The sequence below is a fragment of the Rhinoraja longicauda genome, chromosome 40 (genome assembly GCF_053455715.1).
Source record: "Rhinoraja longicauda isolate Sanriku21f chromosome 40, sRhiLon1.1, whole genome shotgun sequence".
Taxonomy (NCBI): Eukaryota; Metazoa; Chordata; class Chondrichthyes; order Rajiformes; family Arhynchobatidae; genus Rhinoraja; species Rhinoraja longicauda.
Genome location: NC_135992.1, coordinates 3,108,700 through 3,135,832, shown reverse-complemented (window position 1 = coordinate 3,135,832; position 27,133 = coordinate 3,108,700). Strand labels below are relative to the sequence as shown.

Below are 27,133 nucleotides of genomic sequence, written 5' to 3'. Positions count from 1 at the left end.
GTGAAAAACTTGTTTGAAAAGTCACTTGACCTTGAAGCACAGTGGTCCCTCTGGTCCGACATCAATACCACGTATTTCTTTTAGTAACTTTTTTCTTGCTTGTATTTATTTGCTTTTCCCCCTGAATGTCACTTCATATCCTCTCTCCCTCTCTCTCTCTCTCTAGATAATAAGGTCATGAATTGTAGGAGCAGAATTAGGCCATTCGGCCCATCAGGTCCACGCCGCCATTCAATCATAGCTGATCTATCTTTCCCTCTCAACCCCATTCTCCTGCCTTCCCCCCCATAACCCCTGAACACCCGTACTAATCAACAAATGGATGGATGATCCATCTTTCCCCCATTGCCCAGCTCGAATGACTAGATACTATTTTATATTTAGAAACATAGAAAATAGGTGCAGGAGGAGGCCATTTGGCCCTTCGAGCCAGCACCGCCATTCATTGTGATCATGGCTGATCTTCCACAATCAGTAACCTGTGCCTGCCTTCTCCCCATATCCCTTGATTCCACTAGCCCCTAGAGCTCTATCTAACTCTCTTTTAAATTCATCCAGTGAATTGGCCTCCACTGCCTTCTTTCCACAGATTCACAACTCTCTGGCTGAAAAAGTATTTTCTCACCTCAGTTTTAAATGGCCTCCCCTTTATTCTTAGACTGTGGCCCCTAGTTCTGGACTCCCCCAACATTGGGAACATTTTTCTTGCATCTAGCTTGTCCAGTCCTTTTATAATTTTATACATCTCTATAAGATCCCCTCTCATCCTTCTAAACTCCAGTGAATACAAGCCCAGTCTTTACATCCTACTTATGTTATCAGGAAAAGAAACATAAATATTATGTCTACCTTATGAAATCATGTCAAGGCCTGAAGGATCTCTTTCCTGGAAAAGGAATCTCTGTCTTTAGTTGGAAGGATATGGACCAAACGCGGGCAGGTGGGACTAGTGTAGCTGGGACATGTTGGCTGGTTTGGGTAGGTTGGGCCGAAGGGCCCGTTTCCACGCTGTGTCACTCTATGACTATATCTCTAAACGAAAACAAATATTCAGTGGAATATCTGAACCTCAGGGTCCATCCCCAATCTTCTTTCTTGATCCTGCCTCTCTATCAGATGTGCACTCTTAAACATACCAACACAGACGTGTATTTTACAATAGGCCGCCCATTTTATTGAATGTCTTTTGTATTTTTCTGCAGACTCACCGACACCTCGCAGCTTGAAGAGGGGCGTGCGGATTATCCTTGGGGACGGGAGAGGGAAGGGAATCCACACCCCTTGATTCTCTGCTGTTTAGTTTAGAGATACAGGCCCTTCGGCCCACCGAGTCCGCACCAACCAGCGATCCCCGCACATTGAAACGAGCCTCGGGACAATTTACACTCATACCAAGTGTACAAACCCAAGCCGATTGGCCTACAAACCTCAACGTCTTTGGAGTGTGGGAGGAAACCGAAGATCTCGGAGAAAACCCACGCAGGCCACGGGGAGAACGTACAAACTCCGTACAGACGGCGCCCGTAGTCGGGATCAAACCCGGGTCTCCGGCGCTGCAAGTCAGCAACTTACCGCTGCACCACCGTGCCACCCTTTTATATTGTATAAAGAATATATGTATATATTGTAAGCTGTGACTGAGGAACAAAGCAAGGTTGGGGCGGCCGGAGGTGTCGAAGGGAAGTGTGTTCATATCCACGTGTGGGCTGAGGTGGCCAACGGAGCACATTTAAACGTTGCCACATTACTGGTCTGGACAGCAGGCAACAAAGGCTTTTCACTGTACCTCGGTACACGCGACAATAAACCACAAGCAACTAATTCCCCCCGCCTGCACGTGATCTAGATCTTTCCATTCTCTGCACTTTCCCGTGCTTATCAAAAAGACTTAAACATCAGGCATCTACCTCTACCACAATCCCTGGCAGGACATTCCAGGACCCATCCCCAAACCCACTACCCTGGACGGCACGGTGGCGCAGTGGTAGAGTTGCTGCCTCACAGCGCTAGGGACCCGGGTTCCATCCTGACTACGGGTGCTGTCTGTACGGAGATTGTATGTTCTCCCTATGGGTTTACTTTGGTGCCCCGGTTTCCTCCTACATTGCAAAGATGTACAGGTTTGTAGGTTAATTAGCTTGGTATAATTGTAAATTGTCCCTAGTGTGCGTAAGTGTGCAGGGTTCACTAGTTGGCGCGGACTCGGTGCCTGTTTCCGCGTTGTATCTCCAAACTAAACCCGCTGTGTTTACCAAGTAAATTAACCTACAAACCAGGAGAAAAGATTTTCAGTCAGAGAGTTGTAAATCTGTGGAATTCACTGCCTCAGAAGGCAGTGGAGGCCAATTCTCTGAATGCATTCAAGAGAGAGCTAGATAGTGCTCTTAAAGATAGCGGAGTCAGGGGGTATGGGGAGAAGGCAGGAACGGGGTACTGATTGAGAATGATCAACCATGATCACATTGAATGGCGGTGCTGGCTCGAAGGGCCGAATGGCCTACTCCTGCACCTATTGTCTTGTGGGAGTGTGGGAGGAAACAGCAGCTCCCGGAGAAAACCCACCATGCAGGTCACAGGGAGAACGTACAAATTCCATACAGAGAGCACCCATAGTCAGGATGGAACCCGGGTTCCCGGCGCTGTGAGGCAGCAACTCTACTGGTGACACCATTATTAGACCTGCACTTGGTCGAGCAGACACCACATCGCACTAGTGCAAATTTACTTCTTACTGAGACAGCACATTGCTGCAGAGAGCTGGCACATTCAGAACCGAAAACTATCGGTTTCTGATTCACACAGTCGGTAATGAAAATGGCACTGAACTGATTGCGGAGCAGAAACCATCCACAAACTCACCCACCCTCGCACACTTGCATCTCAGAGTTACCCTGCAGAAAATTCCGAAACAATTCCAGACAGCAAAGGCCACACAGCCGAGAGGAAGCATAACAGTAGGAAAAATATTTGTTGTAATAGGCAGCGGTGAGAACAGAAGATAACCAGAGAAGAAACACATGGCCTTGGAAGTGACGAACAAACATAATAAAGCTAAACTCTGAAAATACCTCAGCAGGTCACACAGCAAGTGTGGAGAAAGAGTTAATGTTTCAGGTCAAAGATCCTTCGACCGAACGAGGATAAATAAAGATTTGCTTCGCAAAAAAGGCAGGGGGAGAGATGGAAGGGGGAAGTCAGGGTTGCCGTGGGGATGGGTTGCAACCCTGTGATCAAATGGGAGCATTTTGAGACTGAAATATGACCTCTGTTTCTCATTGCACAGACGCTGCCTGACCTGCTGAGTGTTTCCAGCATCTCACAGCACGTCTTTAGATTTGCAGCACCTACGCTCAATTAGATTTTTTTGACTATAACAACCGGACTGTTCACATCTTCCAATCACGCTCTCTTTGGAGGAAGGTCATGACGAAAGGCTGGCGGCGTGGCGGCAGGGTAACGTCTTTACACGTGTCGCTTCATGGTCATGGGGGTGATGATCGGAGTGGTCGGCAGCTTTCCCCAGCTGCTGCAAAACACCTTTGGGGATGTTGGATCAAAACGCTAAGGAGCTTCAACAGCTCCTGAACACACACTCGGCACTCAGAGTCAGTCAGAAGGTTCCTCAAGAACGAGAAGTCAAACACCCTCAGCTCACTCCCCTCCAGAAGCTGCCTTGCATCTCCTGGGCGACTCTGACAATCGTTTTGACACAGTTTCAGCAGTCGGCAGACTATTTGGTTGTAGAGGTCATCACAGATGAACGCAGCCTGGACTTACACACACGTGTACACACACACACACGTGTATATACACCCACCCACACGTGTATATTCACCCACCCACGTGTGTATATACACCCACCCACACACATGCATATACACCCACGTGTATACACACACACACGTATATATATACACACACACAATGTATTGTGATGTCTTGAGAGGTCGGGAGCTTTTCTCTTGAAGGTTGGGAGGTGTGGGTGCCGGAAATGAAGACAGAAACGTTCTTGTTTTCAAACTTAAATTCCATATATTTAGTCTTTTCCAAAAACAGGTAAACTTAATTGTTTGCAGACAGGTACACAAAACCAAAACAGGTAGTTAAATCAAAACTGTAGCTTGCTGCCTTCTTACAAAATATAACTCAAACACTGCTTCTCTCCCTGTCTGCTCCAGTCGTTGTCTCTCTCCCTGTCTGCTCCAGTCGTTGTCTCTCTCCCTGTCTGCTCCAGTCGTTGTCTCTCTCCCTGTCTGCTCCAGTCGTTGTCTCTCTCCCTGTCTGCTCCAGTCGTTGTCTCTCTCCCTGTCTGCTCCAGTCGTTGTCTCTCTCCCTGTCTGCTCCAGTCGTTGTCTCTCTCCCTGTCTGCTCCAGTCGTTGTCTCTCTCCCTTCCCTTTTAGCTCTCTCACTGAGGCAATCAGCTCATCTGGTTCAGCTGGGCAGCAATCAGTGTCAGCAGCAATCAGAATCAGCAGCAATCAGTGTCAGCAGCAATCAGTGTCAGCAGGGCAGGCAGCCCTGCTGACTATGGGTTTTGTAGTCTTTTGCTGGCAGCCATGATGGTTTGTAGTCCTTGTTGCATCCACCGGGAGGAAATGTATCTCCCCTCTATGACTCTACCTCTCATGATATCACAGTATATATATACAAACACACATGCATGCGTATATATACACACACACTTATATATACACACGCACACACACATGTATATACACACACGCACGTATATACACACACACATGCATATACACCCACGTGTATACACACACGTATATATACACACACACAATGTATATATACAAAGACACGCACATACACACACGTATATATACACACGCACGCACACACGTATATACACACACACGCGTATATACACCCACCCACACACATGCATATACACCCACGTGTATACACACACAATGTATATATACAAACACACACGCACGCCTATATATATACACACACACGTAGATATACACACGCACACATGCACGTATATACACACACACACACGCACGTATATACACACACCCAAGCACAGGCCTTTGAATAGTCCTCTCCATTGCAGGACTCTGGTGGCCTGACAATCGCCCAGGTTAGCAGGTCTGGTGAGGAGATGACACCGAAGGTAGAATGAGCAGGTCTGCAGGTGGTCTGTCTGATGTTCACGTCCCCACCTCTCCTGGAGGGCCGATGGATCAAAGCCCCAGGTGGGATGTCGCAGCCCGGCGCCCGAGTGGGATGTGAGGCAGCTCGGCCCCGGTCACCTACTGCGCTCCCGCCACCGTCTGCTCACTGTGGTCCACCGTCCACAGCCGGTAGAACTCCAGGAAGTTGACGTAGGGCTCCACCCGGCCGTCCGGGTCGGGTTGAAGGGTGTGAGGGAGCCGGTGGCGGTGGAAGAGGTGGCCCTGCCCGTCCCCCGAGCTGGAGCTGCTGCTGTGGGTGTGCGTGTTGGTCGACTGCAGCGTGGCCATCGGGCTTTGACTGGGAAGGAACCAGAGAGGGGTGGTCACATCGTCACATTGTGCTGTACTCTTGGCACTCAAAACTTGTGTAGGAAAAAAAACTGCAGATGCTGGTTAAAATCGAAAATGCTGGAGTAACTCAGCGGGTCAGGCAGCATCTCGGGAGGGAGAAGGAATGGGTGACGTTTCGGGTCGGGACCCTTCTTCAGACTGATGTCAGGGGAGGGGGCGGGACCCGCCCCCTCCCCTGACATCAGTCTGAAGAAGGGTCTCGACCCGAAACGTCACCCATTCCTTCTCTCCCGAGATGCTGCCTGTCTCGCTGAGTTACCCCAGCATTTTGCGTCTACCTTCGCACTTAACCTTACCAGGCATGGTTGTGCAACCATGTAAACGTTGCCAATCATTGCAGGACTTTCATGAATGACATAAAATAAAGTGGGCCTACAACTGGTTATTTAGTTAAGGGTGGCACAGCTGGTAGAGCCGCTGCCTCACAGCGCCGGAGTCCCGGGTTCAATCCCGACTGCGGGCGCTGTCCGTACGGAGTTTGTACGTTCTCCCCGTGACCTGCGTGGGTTTTCCCCGGGAGCTCCAGTTTCCTCCCACACTCCAAAAGATGTGCAGGTTTATAGGATAATTGGCCCATGTAAATTGCCTCTGGTGTACGTCGGATGGGAAAGTGGGTTAACAGGACAAGTGTGAATGACTGGACACAATGTGCTGGAGCAACTCAGCGGGTCAGGCAGCAACTCTTGGAGAAAAGGAATAGGTGGCCTTTTGGGTCGGGACCTTTATTCAGTTTTCAGACCAAAAGGGTCCAAATCCTAAACATCACCCATCCTTTTTCTCCAGAGATACTGCCTGACCCGCTGGGTTACTCCAGCACTTTGTGCTTATCTTTGGTATAAAGCACTTCTGTGTTTCCGCATGGTGTGAATGGGTAATCAATGGTCGGTGCGGTTGAAGGGCCTGTTTCCACGCTGTATATCTAGACTCATGGCAGGTGAAGGCGTGCAGCGTAGGTTCACTAGGTTAATTCCCGGAATGGCGGGACTGTCATATGTTGAAAGACTGGAGCGACTAGGCTTGTATACACTGGAATTTAGAAGGATGAGAGGGGATCTTATCGAAACGTATAAGATTATTAAGGGGTTGGACACGTTAGAGGCAGGAAACATGTTCCCAATGTTGGGGGAGTCCAGAATAAGGGCCACAGTTTAAGAATAAGGGGTTGGCCATTTAGAACTGAGATGAGGAAAAACTTTTTCAGTCAGAGAGTTGTGAATCTGTGGAATTCTCTGAATCAGAAGGCAGTGGAGGCCAATTCTCTGAATGCATTCAAGAGAGAGCTAGATAGAGCTCTTAAGGATAGCGGAGTCAGGGGGTATGGGGAGAATGCAGGAACGGGGTACTGATTGAGAATGATCAGCCATGATCACATTGACTGGCGGTGCTGGCTCGAAGGGCCGAATGGCCTCCTCCTTTGTCCATTGTCTATTGAATGAAACATAGCCACTCTGCATTAGAAATCGGTGAAGGAGTTCCCTTTATATACTTTATCCAAACTTCTTCCCTGCCCGCCCCCCCCCCTTCCCCCCCCCTCCTGTGTCACCTGGACCCTGCTCTTTGCACCCCCCCCCCCCCCCCCCACTGCACAATGTACTAGCAAATGTACCAGCTTCACCAGCTGCCCTGCTTGGCACAGCAGCAGAAGTAGATAGCTGGCTCCCCCCCACCTCTGGGGCAAGAGCATGAGATTCCCAGCACCCAGGGCATGCTGGGAATCTCAGAGACACAGCGTGGACACAGGCCCTTTGGCCCACCCAGTTCATGCCGACCAGCCAACGCCCATACACTATGTGTAAGAAGGAACTGCAGATGCTGGTTTAAACCGAAGATAGACACAAAAAGCATGGAGTAACTCAGCGGGACAGGCAGCATCTCTGACTGATCTGTTGAGTTACTCCATCACTTTGTGTCCTTTTGTGTAAGCCGGCACCTGCAGTTCCCCGTGCCTACGTTGTGCCTTGACCTGGCCTCTCCTCACAGCAACCTGTACTCGGCCCACGTACCTGTTGGTGAGTGTAGGTGTGGTCTCGTCCCCCGTGGAGTTGCTGTGGTTACCGTTCATCATCTGATTCTGGGATGGCATGACCAGCGAGAGGGTGACGCTGGTTTTACCCAGAGTGCCCTGGGTGCTGGTGTAAGGGACGGACACAGGGTAGATCCGACCCCCTGGAAGGGCAATGAAGACGGAACAAGAATTAAAACACAGACAGTGAGAGATTGTTTCCCATCCAAATGTGGCAACAAGTAACTGCAGATGTTAGTTGGCACTAAGGGACACAGTGTCCACAGTGGCCCAGCGGTGGAGTTGCTGCCTCACAGCGCCGGAGACCCGGGTTCGATCCCGACTGCGGGCACTGTCTGTACGGAGTTTGTACGTTCTCCCTGTGACCTGCGTGGGTTTTCTCCGAGATCTTCAATTTCCTCCCACACTCCAAAGACGTGCAGGTATGTAGGTTAATTGGCTTGGTGTATGTGTAAATGGTCCCTGTGTGTAGGATAATGTTAATGCGCGGGGATCGCTGGTCGGCATGCTCGGTGGACAGAAGGGCCCGTTTCCACGCTGTATCTCTTAACTAAAGTGCTGGAGTAACTCAGTGTGTCAGGCAGCATCTCTGGAGAAGCTGGATAGGTGATTAATCGGGTCGGGTCCCTTTTTCAGATCGAAGAAGGGTCCCGACCCGAAACATCAGCTATCCACGATCTCCGGAGATGCTGCCTGTCCTGCTGAGTTACTCCAGCACTGTGTATCCTTTTGTTTCTGATCTCGTCTGCCTCCCATACAAATTTGTGCACTGCAATAGGCACTTTAAGCTTAGGTTTATTATTCTCACATGTACCACAGTGCAAAGCTTTGCGTTGCATGCAATCCAAACAGATCAGATAACACCACACATAAATACAATCAAGTCAAACTCAAATACAATAGTGTAGGAAGGAAGACCAAAGATCGACACAAAAAGCTGGGGAAACAGTGGATCAGACAGCATCTCTCTGGAGAAAAGGAATAGGTGACGTTTCGTACCGAAACGTCACCTATTCCTTTTCTCCAGAGAGATGCTGTCTGACCTGCTGTTTCGGGTCGAGACCCTTCTTCAGAAAGTGCAATAGGTTGAGCAAAGGAACCTATTGCAATGTAACACATCAGTTCCAGAGTCAAAGTCCAATGACCACAATGGGGTAGAGGTGAATCCTTCTCTCCAGAGATGCTGCCTGTTCAGAAACCTGGTAACAGAGAGGAAGAAGGTGTTTCTGAGTCTGGTGGTGCGCGCTGTTAAGCTTCTGTATATTCTGCCGAACGGGAGCAGGAAGAAGCAGAACGACCTGGGTGGGACAACTCTTTGATGATGCTGGCTGCTTTTCCGAGGCAGTGTAAAGTGTAGGTGGAATCGATGGTGGGGAGTCTGGTCTGTGTGATGGACTGGGCTACAATTTAATGCGTTCTTCGGCAGAGCTGTTCCCAACCCCAAAAAAAAAAGGGCGGCACGGTGGCGCAGTGGTAGAGTTGCTGCCTTACAGCGAATGCAGCGCCGGAGACTCAGGTTCGATCCTGACTATGGGTGCTGTCTGTACGGAGTTTGTACGTTCTCCCCATGACCTGCGTGGGTTTTCTCCGAGATCTTCGGTCTCCTCCCACACTCCAAAGACGCACAGGTATGTAGGTTAATTGACAGGGTAAAATGTAAAAAATTGTCCCTAGTGTGTGTAGGATAGTGTTAGTGTGCGGGAATTGCTGGGCGGCGCGGACCCGGTGGGCTGAAGGGCCTGTTTCCGCGCTGTATCTCTAAAATCAAAAAAAATAATCTAAAACCAAGCTGTGAGACAGCCTGACAGCATAGTTTCTGAGGTGCATCTGTAGAAGTTCATAAGAATCGTTGGAGACGTGCCAAGTTCCCTCAGTCTCCTCAGGAGGCAGAGGCATTGGTTCACCTCTTGCTGCCACTCCAATGCCCTCCATGCCCACATGCTTGGCCTCTCCACAGGGGCAAAGAAGTTGAGCGTCCAACAAAAGCTAGCAAAAACCTAGAGGTCCCCCTCCAACATTTAGTTTTGTTTACAGATACAGCGCAGAAACAGGCTCTTCAGCCCGCCGAGTCCATGCCGACCAGCGATCCCCGCACACTTGCACGACCCTACACACACTAGGGACAATTTTCAATTACACCAGGCCAATTAACCTACAAACCTGCACGTCTTTAGAGTGTGGGAGGAAACTGGCAATCCCGGAGAAAACCCACGCAGGTCACGGGGAGAACGTACAAACTCTGTACAGACAAGCATACATTCTTCAGCCAGAAACACTAACCCAGAGGTCACCCTGAAACAAGTTCTAGCAGCAAGTCTGAAGAAGGGTCTTAACCTGAAACGTCACCCATTCCTTCTCCCCAGAGATGCTGCCTGTCCCGCTGAGTTACTCCGGCATTTTGCGCCTATCCGAGTTCTAGCAGGAGATGAGTTGTGCTCTCATGACCGGACTTAGTAAATTAGCCAATGCATGAGGTTGCGACATATCCTTCAGAGAAGGAAACACCCCCTACAGCCAACTTTGCGCAAATTAAAATCGCAGTTCCTGATTCTAACTGACGTATTTAACTGGAAAACCAAACTCTTGGTCAGCTGACGAGCTGCAGTCAGATCCACACGACTCTCCAGAGTGCCAATTATTTCAGTGTTTACTCAAAGTCCCGGTCCTTTCAAACAGGAAACAGGTTTTGCTTCTCCTCACTGCACTTTTCCCAAAGCCTCATGCGCAGAGCTATTAATTATTCCACTCAGGTCAGGCTGAGTGGAACGTGTCCAAGGTTGCTGGTGGCGGAAAGTTAGGTGGGGTGGAAATCAGAAAAGATGCAAAGAATCTGCAGAGTGCACGTTGGAAGTGCAGTAATTATGTTCCCGATCCAGTTCACACCGCAACGCAGTCGTTTTAATTCATATAATCTGGAATTTTAAACGGTCGCAGTGAGCGGCCAGCAAACTACCCATTGGAATCACGATCCAAGATGGCGTCTGAGCTGGGCGACACTTTGTGTACTGGTCACAGAATCTGCACGGGATCTGCAATCACGCATTACAATCGCTCCACTCTTAAATCTCCACTCCAATGGCAAGATTTCTTACTTAAACTATGCTCTTCTCCATCTCCTCTCAGAAAGTAAGCGTGCAGGTACAGCAGGCAGTGAAGAAAGCTAATGGCGTAGAAACATAGAAAATAGGTGCAGGAGGAGGCCACTCGGTCCTTCGAGCCAGCACCGCCATTCATTGTGATCATGGCTGATCATCCACAATCAGTAACCTGTGCCTGCCTTCTCCCCATATCCCTTGATTCCGCTAGCCCCTAGAGCTCTATCTAACTTTCTTTTAGATTCATCCAGTGAATTGGTCTCCACTGCCCTCTGTGGCAGAGAATTCCACAAATTCACAACTCTCTGGATGAAAAAGTTTTAAATGGCCTCCCCTTTATTCTAAGACTGTGGCCCCTGGTTCTGGATTCGCCCTGCATTGGGATCATTTTTCCTGCATCTAGCTTGTCCAGTCCTTTTATAATTTTATATGTTTCTATAAGATCCCCTCTTATCCTTCTAAACTCCAGTGAATACAAGCCCAGTCTTTCCAATCTTTCCTCATATGACAGTCCCGTCATCCCAGGGATTAACCTCGCGAACCTACGCTGCATTGCCTCAATAGCAAGGATGTCCTCCCTCAAATTAATTTTCGTTCTGCACATGGATTGGAGTTATTAATTGATTGAATTTTTTAAAACCATATATTATCTGGGTGCTTTGTTGTTTTTCAGGCTTGTTATTATGCGGTTGTTATTGTTCCGTTGTTGGTACATATGACAATGAAGGGGATAGTCAAGGCAATTCCCAGGACTCAATACAACTAATTCCATTACCAGTTGCAGGAATCTTCAGTCCTGCCTGGCACTTGGCCAAATGCTATTCGCAAGCCAAATTATAAATCATAAATGTGCAATTTAATGAGAGTTTGTAAACTGTTGCTAAACATTCTTTAAAACCCACTCGTTAATCATTCTCCGATTCTTTACATAAGTGACAAAGCTTTTCCCAGTTCTTCCTTCCCATTATCTTTCTAAACTGCTCCTTGTTACTGATGGAAATTAGATGCCTTTAGTTTACAGCTTACGTTTAATTTGGCAGTCACGCCGAATTCCTCCGACAATGGAAACACAACCTGCACAAGGTGCCAAGTCACGTACTCTGTGCTCCCCGGCCCTTGACCGACACTCTATCTGCACGGATAATTATCATATCATATCATATCATATATCTACAGCCGGAAACAGGCCCCTTCGGCCCCCCAAGTCCGTGCCGCCCAGCGATCCCCGTACATTAACACTATCCTACACCCACTAGGGACAATTTTTACATTTACCCAGCCAATTAACCTACATACCTGTACGTCTTTGGAGTGTGGGAGGAAACCGAAGATCTCGGAGAAAACCCACGCAGGTCACGGGGAGAACGTACAAACTCCTTACAGTGCAGCACCCGTAGTCAGGATCGAACCTGTGTCTCCGGCGCTGCATTCGCTGTAAAGCAGCAACTCTACCGCTGCGCTACCGTGCCGCCCACAATTAGCCTTCACTCACGCAGCACCATCCCTGACTGCTGGGTACAGAGTTAGGTGTGGGGTGGAAAAACTCCAGCAGGCCAAAACAAACACGCACAAGGGTACCTCTCTCTGACAAGGACAACCAACTTCTATTCTAAACGGCTTCCACAACAGTCTGCTCACAGACTCGCTTTGGAGGCAGAGTATGGAACAGGTCATTCAGCCCATCGAGTCCGTGCCGACCAGCGATTAGATTTTAGATTTAGAGATACGGCGCGGAAACAGGCCCTTCGGCCCACCGAGTCCGCGCCGCCCAGCGATCCCCGCACATTAACACTATCCTACACACACTAGGGACAATTTTTACATTTTACCCAGTCAATTAACCGACAAACCTGTACGTCTTTGGAGGAAACCGAAGATCTCGGAGAAAACTCACGCAGGTCACGGGGAGAACGTACAAACTCCGTACAGACGGCGACCGTAGTCAGGATCGAACCTGAGTCTCCAGCGCTGCATTCGCTGTAAGGCAGCAACTCTACCGCTGCGCCACCGTGCCGCCGTTACCCCGTACACTAGTTCTATCCTACACATTAGGAACAATTTACAATTTTACTGGACGCCTTTGGAGTGCGGGAGGAAACCGGAGCACCCAGAGAAAACCCACGCAGTCACAGGGAGAAGTACAAACTCCGTACAGACAGCATGCGTGCTCGAACCCGAGTGTCTGACGTGGTAAGGCAGCAACTCTACCGCTTTGCCCCCCTTCAGACTTTGCACTAAGCGTCAACTCCACCTCAAACTCTTGAACGCCTCTGAAAATAGTGTTCCCAGATAGTGTTCCCAAATAGTGTTACATTATATACAACAGAAAAGCACAGCAGGAAGAAACAGGCCCTTCAGCCCATAATATCTGTGCTGAACATGACGCGAAGATAAATGAATCGCATCTGCCTGCACATGATCCATATCCTTCTATTCATTGCATATCCCTGTGCCTTTCTAAAAGCCTCTTAATTGCCCTCATTGCATCTGCCTCCACCACTACCCCCAGCCGCCCTTTCAAGGCACATTAACTGTGCGAAATGGGGACAAAGAGCTGGAGTAACTCAGCGGGTCAGGCATAATCTCTGGCAAATGTGGATAAGTGACCTTTCAAGTCAGAACGCTTCTTCAGATGCATCAACCCGAAATGTCACCTATCCACATTCTGCAGAGATGTCGCCTGATCCGCTGAGTTACTCCAGCACTTTGTGTCATTTTTTGTTAACCAGCATCTGCAGTTCCTTGTGTCTACAATACCTGGGCAACATTGGCAGCAACTGTACAGTGACGGAATAATGCCCGTGGAATGGAAACAAATCTTTTTTGTCAAATCTCAAATTTCACCCTTTCTCAGCAATGGCAGCCTCGCCAACGGTCTGTCTGTTTCACATCTATTTTTTTTTTTTGTGTTTTTAAAGTATGTGTTAATGTTCTCTGCTTTGTTTTATGTGGGGGGTGGGAGAGGGGGTCGGGGGAAACTTTTTTTCAATCTCTCACCTTGCCGGAGATGCGATTGTTTTCCGGATCGTATCTCCGGTCGCTCTGCGGCCTAACATAGTGGAGCTGGCGGCCTTGCTCGGGACTGACTTTGAGCCCCACCGTGGGGCCGTGGACTTACCATCAGAGCCTGCGATCCCTTGCCTGGGATGGACGCTCCAACCGCGGCCTGCCGATTTCACCATCGAGGAGCTCGCAGTCTCGGGTAGAGGCTGATGTCGGGAAGCTCCAAAGTCACAGAAGGTTCGACCAGCCCCGACTCGGGGTCCGATCGCCCGGCGAGGGGGAGCTGAGACTCCCCCCCAATGTGGGAGCTTGATCGCCCCGACCACCGGCTGCAGGAGCCAAGATCGTCCCTTCAACGGAAGGCTCGAGGCTCCCGATCGCGGGAGAGCAAAGAAGGGAAGGAGATTTAACTTTTTTTTCGAGGAATGTGGAGGAGTCACTGTGGTGGATGTTTATGATAAAATATATTTTTTGTTTTGTTGCTTTTTATTGGTATGACTGTATGGCAAATCAAATTCCTCGTGTGTTGCAAAACATACTTGGCTAATTAAGTATGAATATGTACGTTGGAAGTCAGAATTCGATTGGGGAAGTTCCGTTGTGCAACAGTTACCCAATTAAATTTCCTGTACTAGTGGAAGCCGTGCGACAAGAGGCAAGGACCTCATAATAATAATAATAATAATATTCATTTATTGTCATTGCAACGAGTACAACGAAATTTAAAAAATAGCCAATCCTGACGGTGCGTACAAACATATATGCAATAAATGCAAAAACAAATAAATACATAAATACAATTAAATACAATTATATTAAGTACAAGATTTTTTAACGGTGTTGCCTAGTGCAAAGGTAATGTTCAGTTCTCGTATGGCCCTGGGGTAAAAACTGTTCTTAAGTCTGTTTGTTCGGGATTTGATCGACCTGAAACGTCGACCAGAGGGCAGATGAACAAACAGACGGTGGCCGGGGTGGGATGGATCTTTTATTATTTTGCCTGCTCTACTGAGGCAGCGTAGGCTGAACAGGTGCTCCAGGGAGGGCAGTGAGCAGCCGATGATCTTCTGGGCCGTCGTGATGACCCTCTGAAGGGCCTTCCTGTCCTTTTCTGAGCAGCTGGCATACCATGTGGTTATACAGTATGCCAGCACACTCTCAATGGAGCAGCGATAGAAGGACAACATGAGCTTCTCCTGCAGGTTGGTTTTCCTGAGGATCCTCAGGAAGTGGAGTCTCTGCTGTGCCTTCTTTACTGTGGTGATGGTGTTGGTAGACCAGGTAAGATCCTCTGCGATGTGCGTACCCAGGAACCTGAAAGCTGGTACCCTTTCCACACAGACCCCATTGATGTAGAGTGGGTCGTAATCTCCACTGGTTTTTCTAAAGTCAATTATAAGTTCCTTTGTTTTGGAGGAGTTCAGGACCAGATTGTTCACTGAACACCATGCTGCCAGCCTTTGGATTTCATCCCTATAGGCTGTCTCATCTCCTTCTGAGATGAGTCCAACCACAGTCGTGTCATCCGCGAACTTGATGATGGTGTTGGTGGGATGGGTGGGGGCGCAGTCGTGAGTGTAGAGGGAGTAAAGGATGGGGCTCAACACACAGCCCTGTGGTGAGCCGGTGCTCAGTGTAATGGTGGAGGAGAGGTGAGGGCCTATTTTGACGGTCTGGGGGCGGTTGGTCACTCCATCATCCCCGAGGATCCAGTTCTCCGACTTCACTGGATGTCATGTTGATAAGTGATAGGAGCAGAATTAGGCCATTCGGCCCATCAAGTCTACTCCGCCATTCAAACATGGCTGATCTGTCTCTCCCTCTCAACCCCATTCTCATGCCTTCACCCCCCCACAACCAATGACACACATGCCAATCAAGAATCTATCTATCGCTGCCTTGAAAATATCCATTGATGTGTCAAAACTGTTACAGCTAAACCACCAGCACCAAGAAGCCAGTTCCTCGCACTAATGGCAGGGGCTTTGCTCAGTGACTGAAGACGACAGAGGCAACATCCACACCGTGCATGGTGGTCTAACCGTAAACATACTTGGCTCACCGTAAAGGGTGAGCACTGATTTGCCGGCACTCTCGGTTCCAGAGCCTTTCTGGATTATCCGTTTTTCCGGACCAAGAGTTCACGTGATAATGAAACAACAATACACCCCTGGCCCATTCATGACACCCCTCCCCTCGTCTCTAAAGCACCACTGAGTGGCAGAAACCTAAATAAAACAAATAGAAAATGGAGTGACCCGCCGACCCATCCCCGGCTCCCACCGTCTCTCCGGCCGCTTAGAGCTCCAGTTTCCGACCCCATTCCTGACTCGCGAGGTGCACTTGGATTTGGATCCTCGACTGCATTTGGATCCTCAACTTCCTCATCAACAGACCACAGTCTGTTCGAATTGGCAGAAACACTTCTTCCTCATTAACAATCAGTGCGGGAGCAGCTCAAGGCTGTGTGCTCGGCCCCCTGCTCTACCCACTCTACACTGTAGTCGGACACAGTGCCAACTCCATCTTCAAGTTCGCCGACGTCACCTCCGCTGTTGGACGAACTACAGATGGTGATGAGTCAGAGTTTAGAAGTGAGATCGACCGACTGACCAAATGGTGCCAGCACAACAACCTGGCTCTCAGTATCAGTAAAACCAATGACCTGATCGTGGACTTTGGAACAGGAAGGATGGGGATCCACAACCCTGTTTATAACAGCGGAGAGAGTCAAAAACCTCACATTCCTGGGCGTGCATATTTCTGAAGATCTTTCCTGGACCCAGCACACTGATGCAATTATAAATAAAGTACATCAATTATAAATAAAGTACTTCCTGAGGAGATTATGGAGATTCGGTGTGTCAGAGAGGATTCTCTTGAACTTCTACAGGCGTAGAACTGAGATGAGGAAAAACTTTTTCAGTCAGAGAGTTGTGAATCTGTGGAATTCTCTGCCTCAGAAGGCAGTGGAGGCCAATTCTCTGAATGCATTCAAGAGAGAGCTAGATAGAGCTCTTAAGGATAGCGGAGTCAGGGGCTATGGGGAGAAGGCAGGAACGGGGTACTGATTGAGAATGATCAGCCACGATCACATTGAATGGCGGTGCTGGCTCGAAGGGCCGAATGGCCTCCTCCTGCACCTATTGTCTATTGTAGGGTAGAGAGCACATTGACTGGTTGCATCATGGCCTGGTTCAGCAACTTGAACGTACAGGAGCGGAAAAGACTGCAAAAAGTTGTGGACACAGCCCAGTCCATCACCGGCCCTGACCTCCCCGCCACCGAAGGGATTTATCGGAGTCACTGCCTCAAAAAGGCAGCCGGCATCATCAGAGACCCACACCACCCTGGCCACACACTCATTCCACCCCTGCCATCTGGAAGAAGGTACAGGAGCCGGAAAACTGGAACGTCCAGGTTCAGGAACAGCTTCTTCCCTGCAGCCATCAGGCTACTAAACACTACAACATCAAATAAGCTCCGAACTACAACAGACTATTATTGTTGGGTTTTTTGTGTACGTGTGTGTTTACGTGTGTGTACGTGTGTATTTGTGAGTACGTGTATATGTACACACACTGAACGTTTTTGTCCTCTCTTGTTTACCATATTGTTTACATTGTACCATGTTTACATATTCTGCTGAGTTGCTGCAAGTAAGAATGTCATTGTTTTATCTGGGACACAGGACAATAAAACACTCTTGACATTCAGTTTCCAGGGAGCTTTAACTGAGCTCTTGTAATTTTGTCCAAATTACAGGGGGGGGGGGGGGGGGGGGGGAGGGGGGGGAGACCTTTAATTGCCACAAAACCGGTGTTCAACTTGTAGCTTAGTAGAGACACAGCGTGGAAACAGTCACTTCAGACCACCGAGCCCACGCCAACCGCCTATTTACATCAGTTCTACGTCATCCCTTTTCAACATCCACTCCTTCAACATCAGAGGGCAATTTGGAGGCTAATTAACAATTTACATAGGCCGAGTAACAATTTACATAGGCTAATTAATCTACAAACTTGCCCGTCTTTGGAATCTGGAAGGAAACCAGAGCACTTTCAGTGAAGAAAGCCAATGGAATGTTGGCCTTCGTAACAAGAGGAGTTGAGTATAGGAGCAAAGAGGTCCTTCTGCAGTTGTACAGGGCCCTAGTGAGACCGCACCTGGAGTACTGTGTGCGGTTGTGGTCTCCAAATTTGAGGAAGGATATTCTTGTTATTGAGGGCGTGCAGCGTAGGTTTACTAGGTTAATTCCCGGAATGGCGGGATTGTCATATGTTGAAAGACTGGTTTGTATACACTGGAATTTGTATACACTGACTAGGTTTGTATACACTGGAATTTAGAAGGATGAGAGCGGGTCTTATCGAAACATATAAGATTATTAAGGGGTTGGACATGTTAGAGGCAGGAAACATGTTCCCAATGTTGGGGGAGTCCAGAACAAGGAGCCACAGTTTAAGAATAAGGGGTAGGCCATTTAGAACAGAGATGAGGAAAAACATTTTCAGTCAGAGAGTTGTGAATCTGTGGAATTCTCTGCCTCAGAAGGCAGTGGAGGCCAATTCTCTGAATGCATTCAAGAGAGAGCTAGATAGAGCTCTTAAGGATAGCGGAGTCAGGGGGTATGGGGAGAAGGCAGGAACGGGGTACTGATTGAGAATGATCAGCCATGATCACATTGAATGGCGGTGCTGGCTCGAAGGGCCGAATGGCCTCCTCCTGCACCTATTGTCACCCGGGAAAACCGAAGCAGTCACAGGGAGAACTTGCAAACTGAGTACAGATAACAGCCGAAGTCAGGATCGAACCGGGGTCTTTGTTGCTGTGAAGCAGCATCTCTGCCCGCCTCGCCACCGCGAGGCCGTTCTACCCACTGCGCCGATGAGCGGCAGCAGCTTTACCCGCCGTGCCTCCGAGAGGCAGCAGCTCTACCCGCCATGCCACCGAGAGGCAGCAGCTCCAAACGCCGTGCCACTGTGAGGCAGCTGTTCTACCCGCCGCGCCGCCTACCTTGGGTTGGGCTGCTGGACGTCTCGCTCATCTCGCTCAGGGGGTAGTGGAAGTTGCGCACAAGTAGGGTCATGTCTTCGTGCCTCTCACAAAACTTCGACCGTTCGCCTGCGCTGACGAAGGTGTCGTGGTGAATCCGCCGCACCCGGTCCACCACCGCCTGGGCCACCGCGTCCAGCCGCGTCTGCAGAGCAAACTCCGTCGCCACCATGGCAGCAATCTCCTGCAGAGCCAGACGGCAGCCACACACTGAGGACAGGAGCAACCAGACACACACCCACACACCACCCTGGGGCACACTGTGGAACACACACCCACACACGCCCCACCCTGGGGCACACTGGAACATGCTCCCACACACACGCACCCACCCTGGGGCACACTGTGGAACGTACACCCACACACGCCCCACCCTGGCACACACTGGAACACACACGCCCCACCCTGGCACACACACGCCCCACCCTGGGGCACACTGTGGAACGTACACACACACACGCACCCACCCTGGGGCACACTCTGTGGAACGTGCACACACCTCCCCTCCCCTCACTCCATCCCAGCCCCTCCCCCTCCCGTCACCCCATCCCAGCCCCTCCCCCCTCACCCCATCCAAGCCCCTCCTCCCTTCCCAGCCCCTCACCCCATCCCAGCCTCTCCCCCCATCCCAGCCTCTCCCCAGCCCCTCACCCCTCCCCCAGCCCATCTCTCCCCTCCCCTCACTCACAGCCCCTCACCCCTCCCCCACCCCTCTCTCAGGCCCTCACTCCTGCCCCTCACCACTCCCCAGCCCCTCACCACACAGAGCCCTGCCCTGCCCTTCCGCCACTACCCCCCACGCACAGCTCCACCAGAAATGCCTGACCAACCCCGTGCCCACATGGCTCAGAATGCCAGCCCTGCTCCAGACAGCACCCACCTCTTCAGACCTGTGACTGTGACCACCTTCTACAGGGCCACTGTGTAGCCACTGTGCAGCCACGTGCTGTGTCTCACCTGGTTGGCCTGGCCAGGCCCATGAGCTGCCTCCAGGGCTTTGTACAGTCCATCGGTCATCAACACCAAGAATCCCGTCACCCCGTCCAGCGACTGCCCTCCGTGAATCTCTGGCTCCGCGATCACTGGCTTCGTCTTGGCGGGGCTACCCGAGGGCAGAAGTCAGATCATTGCCTTTGTAAGTGGACACTAGCCCAGAACATCACACAAACCAACCTCCCTTCCACTGACTCAACTTATACCCTGGGCAAGGCAGGCAGCGTCATCCAAGGACGAGTCACACCCCGGCCACTTCCTCTTCTCGGGCACGTCCAGATTCCGGAACAATAGACAATAGACAACAGGTGCAGGAGTAGGCCATTCGGCCCTTCGAGCCAGCACCGCCATTCAATATGATCATGGCTGATCATTCTCAATCAGTACCCCGTTCCTGCCTTCTCCCCACACCCCCTGACTGCACTATCCTTAAGAGCTCTATCTAGCTCTCTCTTGAATGCATTCAGAGAACTGGCCTCCACTGCCTTCTGAGGCACTGAATTCCACAGATTCACAACTCTCTGACTGAAAATGTTTTTCCTCATCTCCGTTCTAAATGGCCTAACCTTTATTCTTAAACTGTGGCCCCTGGTTCTGGACTCCCCTAACATTGGGAACATGTTTCCTGCCTCGAACGTATCCAACCCCTTAATAATCTTATATGTTTCGATAAGATCCCCTCTCATCCTTCTAAATTCCAGTGTATACAACAGTTTCTTCCCAGCTATTACCAGGCAACTGAATCATCCCACCAACAACTAAAGAGCAGTCCTGAACTCCTCTCTACCAAAGATACTAGAGGAGCAAGATAGACCACTCGACCCTAAAAACCGTAGTGCGTCACGGCGCCATTTTAGTAGGCAGAAACTTGCAGAAACATTTAAAAAGAAAAATAACAAAAATCTGCGAATTGACAGATGAGATATATTCTGCATTTTAATGGTATCATCACACATACTGTTCCCCCAAAACACTGATTACACTGCGAGAGGCAGAGCGAACGGTGGGTTTTGCTTACTAAAATGGCGGACGTTACGCTCATTTGCGTACACTTCAGTAAAGGCGATTTCAATGGAGTGGTTCATCTTGTTCCTCTAGTATCTTTGCTCTCTACCTCATTGGAGATCTCATTGGACTCTCTTTGTTCGGACTTTACTGACTTTATCCTGCACTAAATGTTATTCACCTTATTCCCTTCATCACTGTATACTGTAAATGGCTCAATTGTAATCATGTATTGCCTTTCCGCTGACTGGCGGCACGGTAGCGCAGCGGTAGAGTTGCTGCTTTACAGCGAATGCAGCGCCGGAGACTCAGGTTCGATCCTGACTACAGGTGCTGCACTGTAAGGAGTTTGTACGTTCTCCCCGTGACCTGCGTGGGTTTTCTCCGAGATCTTCGGTTTCCTCCCACACTCCAAAGACGTACAGGTATGTAGGTTAATTGACTGGGTAAATGTAAAAATTGTCGCTAGTGGGTGTAGGATAGTGTTAATGTGCGGGGATCGCTGGGCGGCGTGGACTTGGTGGGCCGAAAAGGCCTGTTTCCGCGCTGTATATATATGATATGATATGATATGATAAAAGCTTTTCACTGTACCTCGGTACACCTGACAATAAACTAAACATGCTCATGCTTGAAGTGTGAAAACGCAAACATCTCCAGATTCAGGGACTTCGTCCCAGCTGTAGACACAAAGTGCTGGAGTAACTCAGCGGGTCAGGCAGCATCTCTGGAGAGAAGGATTGGGTGACGTTTTGGGCCGAGACCCTTCTTCAGACTGATGTCAGGGGAGGGGGCGCGTCACCACCCCCCATCTGAGATATAGGGAAAGCTTTTTTGTTGCGTGCTATCTAGTCAGAGGAAAGACAATACATGATTACAATTAAGCAGCACAGATACGAGGATAAAGGGAATAACGTTTAGTGCAAGATAAAGTCCAGTAAAGTCTAATTAAAGATAGTCCGAGGGTGTCCATGGAGGTAGATGGTGGGTTCGGATCGCTGTCTGGTTGGCAATAGAATGGTTCAGTTGCCTGATTTAGGGCGGTCACGGTGGCACAGCGGTAGAGTTGCTGCCTTACAGCGAATGCAGCGCCGGAGACCCGGGTTGCATCCCGACTACGGGCGCCGTCTGTACGGAGTTTGTACGTTCTCCCCGTGACCTGCGTGGGTTTTCTCCGAGATCTTCTGTTTCCTCCCACACTCCAAAGACGTACAGATTTGTTGGTTAATTGGCTTGGTAAGTGTAAATATTGTCCCTGGTGGGTGTAGGATAATGTTAATGTGTGGGGATCGCTGGTCGGCGCGCACCCGGTGGGCCGAAAGGGCCTGTTTCCGCGGTGTATCTCTAAACTAAACTAAACAGCTGGGAAGACACCGTCCCTGAATCTGGAGGTGTGCGTTTTCACACTTCTGTGCCCCTTGCCTGAGGGGAGAGGAGAGGTCTGGGGTGAGACTCGTCTGTGATTATGCTGGTGGCCTTGCAGACACCAGGCAACTGAATGGGGAATTAAATGTCAGATCTCCCAGGTTTACAGGCCGCACAAAGGTGAGTGGGAGTGCGGGCAGCGAGCACGAAGCAGAGATGTTGTGGTGCGGTTTAGACGGGTTCTCTGGGGGGAGCAGAGGCACGGCAGAGGCTTTGACGGCAACGGACGATTGGAGGTTCCCCACAGTGGCGGGTGATTATCCGAGCGGCTCAGGTGGTTCAGGGACGGAGGGGAGGAGCGCCCTGGTCAATGGGAGCAAGCTTGCATGGAGCTGCACCAGGCAGTGAAGCAGCAAAGGTGCAGTGCTGGCCAGACCATCCGAGGGTTTTGTGGGCCACATGCGAGTGGGGAGGGTGGAGGGGCGCCACCTGCAGGTACGGTCACGTCGCTGTGCCTCCGGATGTGGTAGAGTGAGCAGGAGAGTCGAGCGCTGCTCACCTCAGCAGCTCCACATCGCCGTAGCAGTACTTCATCCGGTAATCCCCAATGCGTCGGCTGCTGTCCTGACCTCCAATCAGCCCACACTGCTTGATCTTCGCAACGTCGAGGCCTGGAGAGAGAGAGCGAGAGAGAGGGAGAGGGAGAGAGAGAGCAAAACAGTCAGCATCCGACTGCAAGTGGCCGGCCCCGCCACACCGCTGACCGCTGGTTGAGTGACCATCGCAGGGCCATCACTGGCCAGTCGGTGAGTCGCCAGCCCTGGGTTAGGCCCGTCGCTGACCCACCGCCACTGGGACATCGCTGACCGGTCAGTGAGTTACGGCCAACTGGGACAGAGCCACCAGTGGGTGAGTGACCATCACTGGAGGCCGTCGCTGACCGGTCAGGTCAGTGAGAGACCCGCCCCAGGACTGGCCCATCGCTGACACGGTCATAGAGCCATACAGTGATACAGTGCGGAAACAGGCCCTTCGGCCCAACTTGCCCACACCGGCCAACAATGTCCCAGCTACACTCGTCCCACTTGCCTGCGCTTGGTCCATAACCCTCCAAACCTGTCCTATCCATGCACCTTCTTAAACGGTGGGATAGTCCCAGCCTCAACTACCTCCTCTGCTTGTTCCATGCACCCACCACCCTCTGTGTGAAAAGGTTACCCTTCAGATTCCTATTAAATCTTTTCCCCTTCAACTTGAACCCATGTCCTCTGGTCCTCGATTCCCCTACTCTGGGTAAAATACTCTGTGCATCTACCCGATCTATTCCTGTCATGATTTTGTACACCTCTATAAGATCACCCCTCATCCTCCTGCGAATAGAGACCCAGCCTACTCAACATCTCCCTGTAGCTCACATCCTCTAGTCCTGGCAACATCCTCGTAAATCTTTTCTGAACCCTTTCAGGCTTGACAATATCTTGACAACATAGTGCCCAGAACTGAACACAATATTCACAAGACCGCACCTGGAGTACTGTGTGCAGTTTTGGTCTCCAAATTTGAGGAAGGATATTCTTGCTATTGAGGGCGTGCAGCGTAGGTTTACTAGGTTAATTCCCGGAATAGCGGGACTGTCGTATGTTATCATATCATATCATATCATATACATACAGCCGGAAACAGGCCTTTTCGGCCCTCCAAGTCCGTGCCGCCCAGCGATTCCCGTACATTAACACTATCCTACACCCACTAGGGACAATTTTTACATTTACCCAGCCAATTAACCTACATACCTGTACGTCTTTGGAGTGTGGGAGGAAACCGAAGATCTCGGAGAAAACCCACGCAGGTCACGGGGAGAACGTACAAACTCCTTACAGTGCAGCACCCGTAGTCAGGATCGAACCTGAGTCTCCGGCGCTGCATTCGCTGTAAAGCAGCAACTCTACCGCTGCGCTACCGTGCCGCCCTGAAAGACTGGAGCGGCTAGGCTTGTATACACTGGAATTTAGAAGGATGAGAGGGGATCTTATCGAAACATATAAGATTATTAAGGGGTTGGACACGTTAGAGGCAGGAAACATGTTCCCAATGTTGGGGGAGTCCAGAACCAGGGGCCACAGTTTAAGAATAAGGGGTAGGCCATTTAGAATGGAGATGAGGAAAAACATTTTCAGTCAGAGAGTTGTAAATCTGTGGAATTCAGTGCCTCAGAAGGCAGTGGAGGCCAATTCTCTGATTGCATTAGAGCTCTTCAGGATAGCGGAGTCAGGGGATATGGGGAGAAGGCAGGAACGGGGTACTGATTGAGAATGATCAGCCATGATCACATTGAATGGCGGTGCTGGCTCGAAGGGCCGAATGGCCTCCTCCTGCACCTATTGTCTATTCTAAATGCAGTCTCACCAATGTCTTATACAACTGCAACATGACCTCCCAACGTCTGCACTGTATACTGTGACTGATGAAGGCCAAAGTGCCAAAAGCCTTTCGGTCAGTGAGACAGAGCCGCTGCTGACCGGTCCTTGAGTGACCTCCACTGGGACATCGCTGACCAGTCAACGAGTTACAGCCACTGGGATAGAGCCATCAGTTTAGTTCATTGGCAAGTGTACCGAGGTACAGCAAAAAGCTTTTTGTCACCTGCTAGCCAGTCAGCAGAAAGACAATACGTGATCACAATCGACCCATTTACAGTGTACAGATACGTGAGAAGGGAATAACGTTTAGAGCGAGGTAAAGCCAGCATCAGTCCGGTCACGGATAATCCAAGGGATGTCAGAGGTGGATAGTAGTTCAGCACCCGGAATAGTTCAGCATCACTGAGTGCCACTGGGACAAAGACATCGCTGACCAGTCAGAGTGGCCAGCCCCAGGACAGGCTGCACCCCGACCGGTTCATTGCTGGGGCGCCAGTGAGTAACCCCCATTGGGACAGCACTGTCACTGACCGCTGTGTGACCGACCCCAGGGACCAGTGATTAGTTCTTCCTCTAACCACATCTGACTCGGGGAAACGACCCTTAAACACGGGTGTATAAAAACAATTTAAAAATGTGTTCAATTTTCATCAGCGATCCATCTAGAATTTTCCGCGATGAGATAGCTGGTGTGCTGACGTAAAGGCTATTAATGGGAAAGTGATTTAAGTAGTGCTATTCCAGGAGACGTCACCGTTTCACAGGTCAGGACACTGATTGCTGATCGTGCTGTTTAAACTCTGCTGAATCTGCAGGGTTTGCATTCAGGAACGTGCCGCAATTGCCCTTCCATTTTAGCGCATGGTATTGTTTCATGAAGTAACCAAGTGGGGTGGAAGTAAGGGTTAATGGTTAGTTTTATTTGTTCAATCTTTCATCTGGAAACTCACGGGAACTTGTAGGGGTTGGGGAGCACAGTGAGGGCAGCTGGTTAAGCTGCTGCTCCACAGCGCGAGAGACCTGGGTTCAATTCTTCAATACATTCAAAACTCCGCTGCCCGTCTACTCACCCACACCCCGATCCGTGACCATATCACCCCCGTCCTTTATAAACTCCACTGGCTCCCCATCCCCCAGAGAATCCAGTACAAAATCCTCCTCATAACCTACAAAGCCCTCCATAACCTGGCCCCATCCTACCTGACCGACCTCCTCCACAGGCACACTCCCACCTGCACCCTCCGCTCTGCTGCTGCCAATCTCCTATCCCCCCACATCCGGACCAAACTCAGATCCTGGGGGGACAGGGCTTTCTCCATCGCTGCTCCCACCCTATGGAACTCACTACCCCAAACCGTTAGAGACTCCTCCACACTCACCACATTCAAAACATCGCTGAAGTCTCACCTGTTCAGTACTGTCTTCAACCACTGAAGGTCACCTCACCTTCTGTCTCCTTTCTCTGTTCGTTTATTTATTTACTTATTTATCTATTTATTCATTTCCCTATGTTCTCTAAATCTCTGTAAAGCGTCTTTGAGTATATGAAAAGCGCTATATAAATAAAATACATTATTATTATTATTATTAATTCTAACCTTGGGTTTACTTTAGTTTAGGGATACAGCGTGGAAATAGGCCCTTCGGCCCAGCGGGTCCGCGCCGACCAGCGATCACCTGTGTACTAGTTCGATCCTACACGCTGGGGGACAATTTACAGAGGCCAATTAACCTATAAACCTGTAAGTCTTTGGAGTGTGGGAGGAAACCAGAGCACCCAGAGAAAGCCCACGTGATCATAGGGAGAACGTACAAACGGTAGTCGGAATTGAACCCGGGCGCTGAAAGAACTCCATGACCTGCGTGGGTTTTCTCTGGGATCGGCACGGTGGCGCAGCGGTAGAGTTGCTGCCTTACAGCGAATGCAGCACCGGAGACCCGGGTTCGATCCTGACTACGGGCGCCGTCTGTACGGAGTTTGTACGTTCTCCCCGTGACCTGCGTGGGTTTTCTCCGAGATCTTCGGTTTCCTCCCACACTCCAAAGACGTACAGGTATGTAGGTTAATTGGCTGGGCAAATGTGAAAATTGTGTTAATGTGCGGGGATCGCTGGGCGGCGCGGACCCGGTGGGCCGAAGGGCCTGTTTCCGCGCTGTATCTCTAAATCTAAAACAAGATAATAAATAAATCTCCGGTTTCCTCACAGACATACAGATTTGTCGGTTAATTTGCTTGGTATTATTGTACATTGCCCCTAGTGGGTGCAGGATAGTGTGAGTGTGTGGGGATCACTGGTCGGCGTGGACTCGGTGGCCGAAGGGCCTGTTTCTGCGCTGTATCTCTAACGTCTAAACTAAACTCTAAACAAAGTGCTGGAGCGACCCAGCAGGTTAGACAGCATCTCTGGAGAACATGAACAGGTGATGTTTTGGGTTGGGACCAAACGTTGGCTTCTTCAGACTCCACTTTCACAGCTGTTATTATACGGCTCGTGTTTATACAATAAGATTTTGCAGCAAGGGAAAATTCATTCCCACAGCAGCCAGCTGTCAAACTCAAGAAGCTCCAAATGCAGAAAATTGGCACCGCAGGAAGTCTGCACAAGCCAAGGAGTGAGTCAGACACGTGC

At 50.1% G+C, this 27,133-nt stretch overlaps 1 protein-coding gene across 3 annotated transcripts in view; it reads right to left on the bottom strand.

Annotated features, from left to right (window-relative positions):
- Positions 1–1,175: 1,175 nt before the first annotated feature.
- The window catches only part of tab1 (TGF-beta activated kinase 1/MAP3K7 binding protein 1), a 51,433-nt gene continuing 25,475 nt past the window's right edge, over positions 1,176–27,133 (bottom strand). For 2 of the 3 annotated variants that reach the window (XM_078430599.1, XM_078430602.1), the window contains exons 7-11: positions 22,643–22,754; positions 19,678–19,822; positions 18,682–18,904; positions 7,548–7,710; positions 1,176–5,491 (exon numbers count right to left, since the gene is read on the bottom strand). In XM_078430599.1, the coding sequence (XP_078286725.1) occupies positions 5,272–5,491; positions 7,548–7,710; positions 18,682–18,904; positions 19,678–19,822; positions 22,643–22,754 (863 nt within the window). In that variant the 3' untranslated portion in view covers positions 1,176–5,271. The remainder of the gene's footprint in view (positions 5,492–7,547; positions 7,711–18,681; positions 18,905–19,677; positions 19,823–22,642; positions 22,755–27,133) is intronic. The other variant, XM_078430603.1, reaches the window with a different exon arrangement.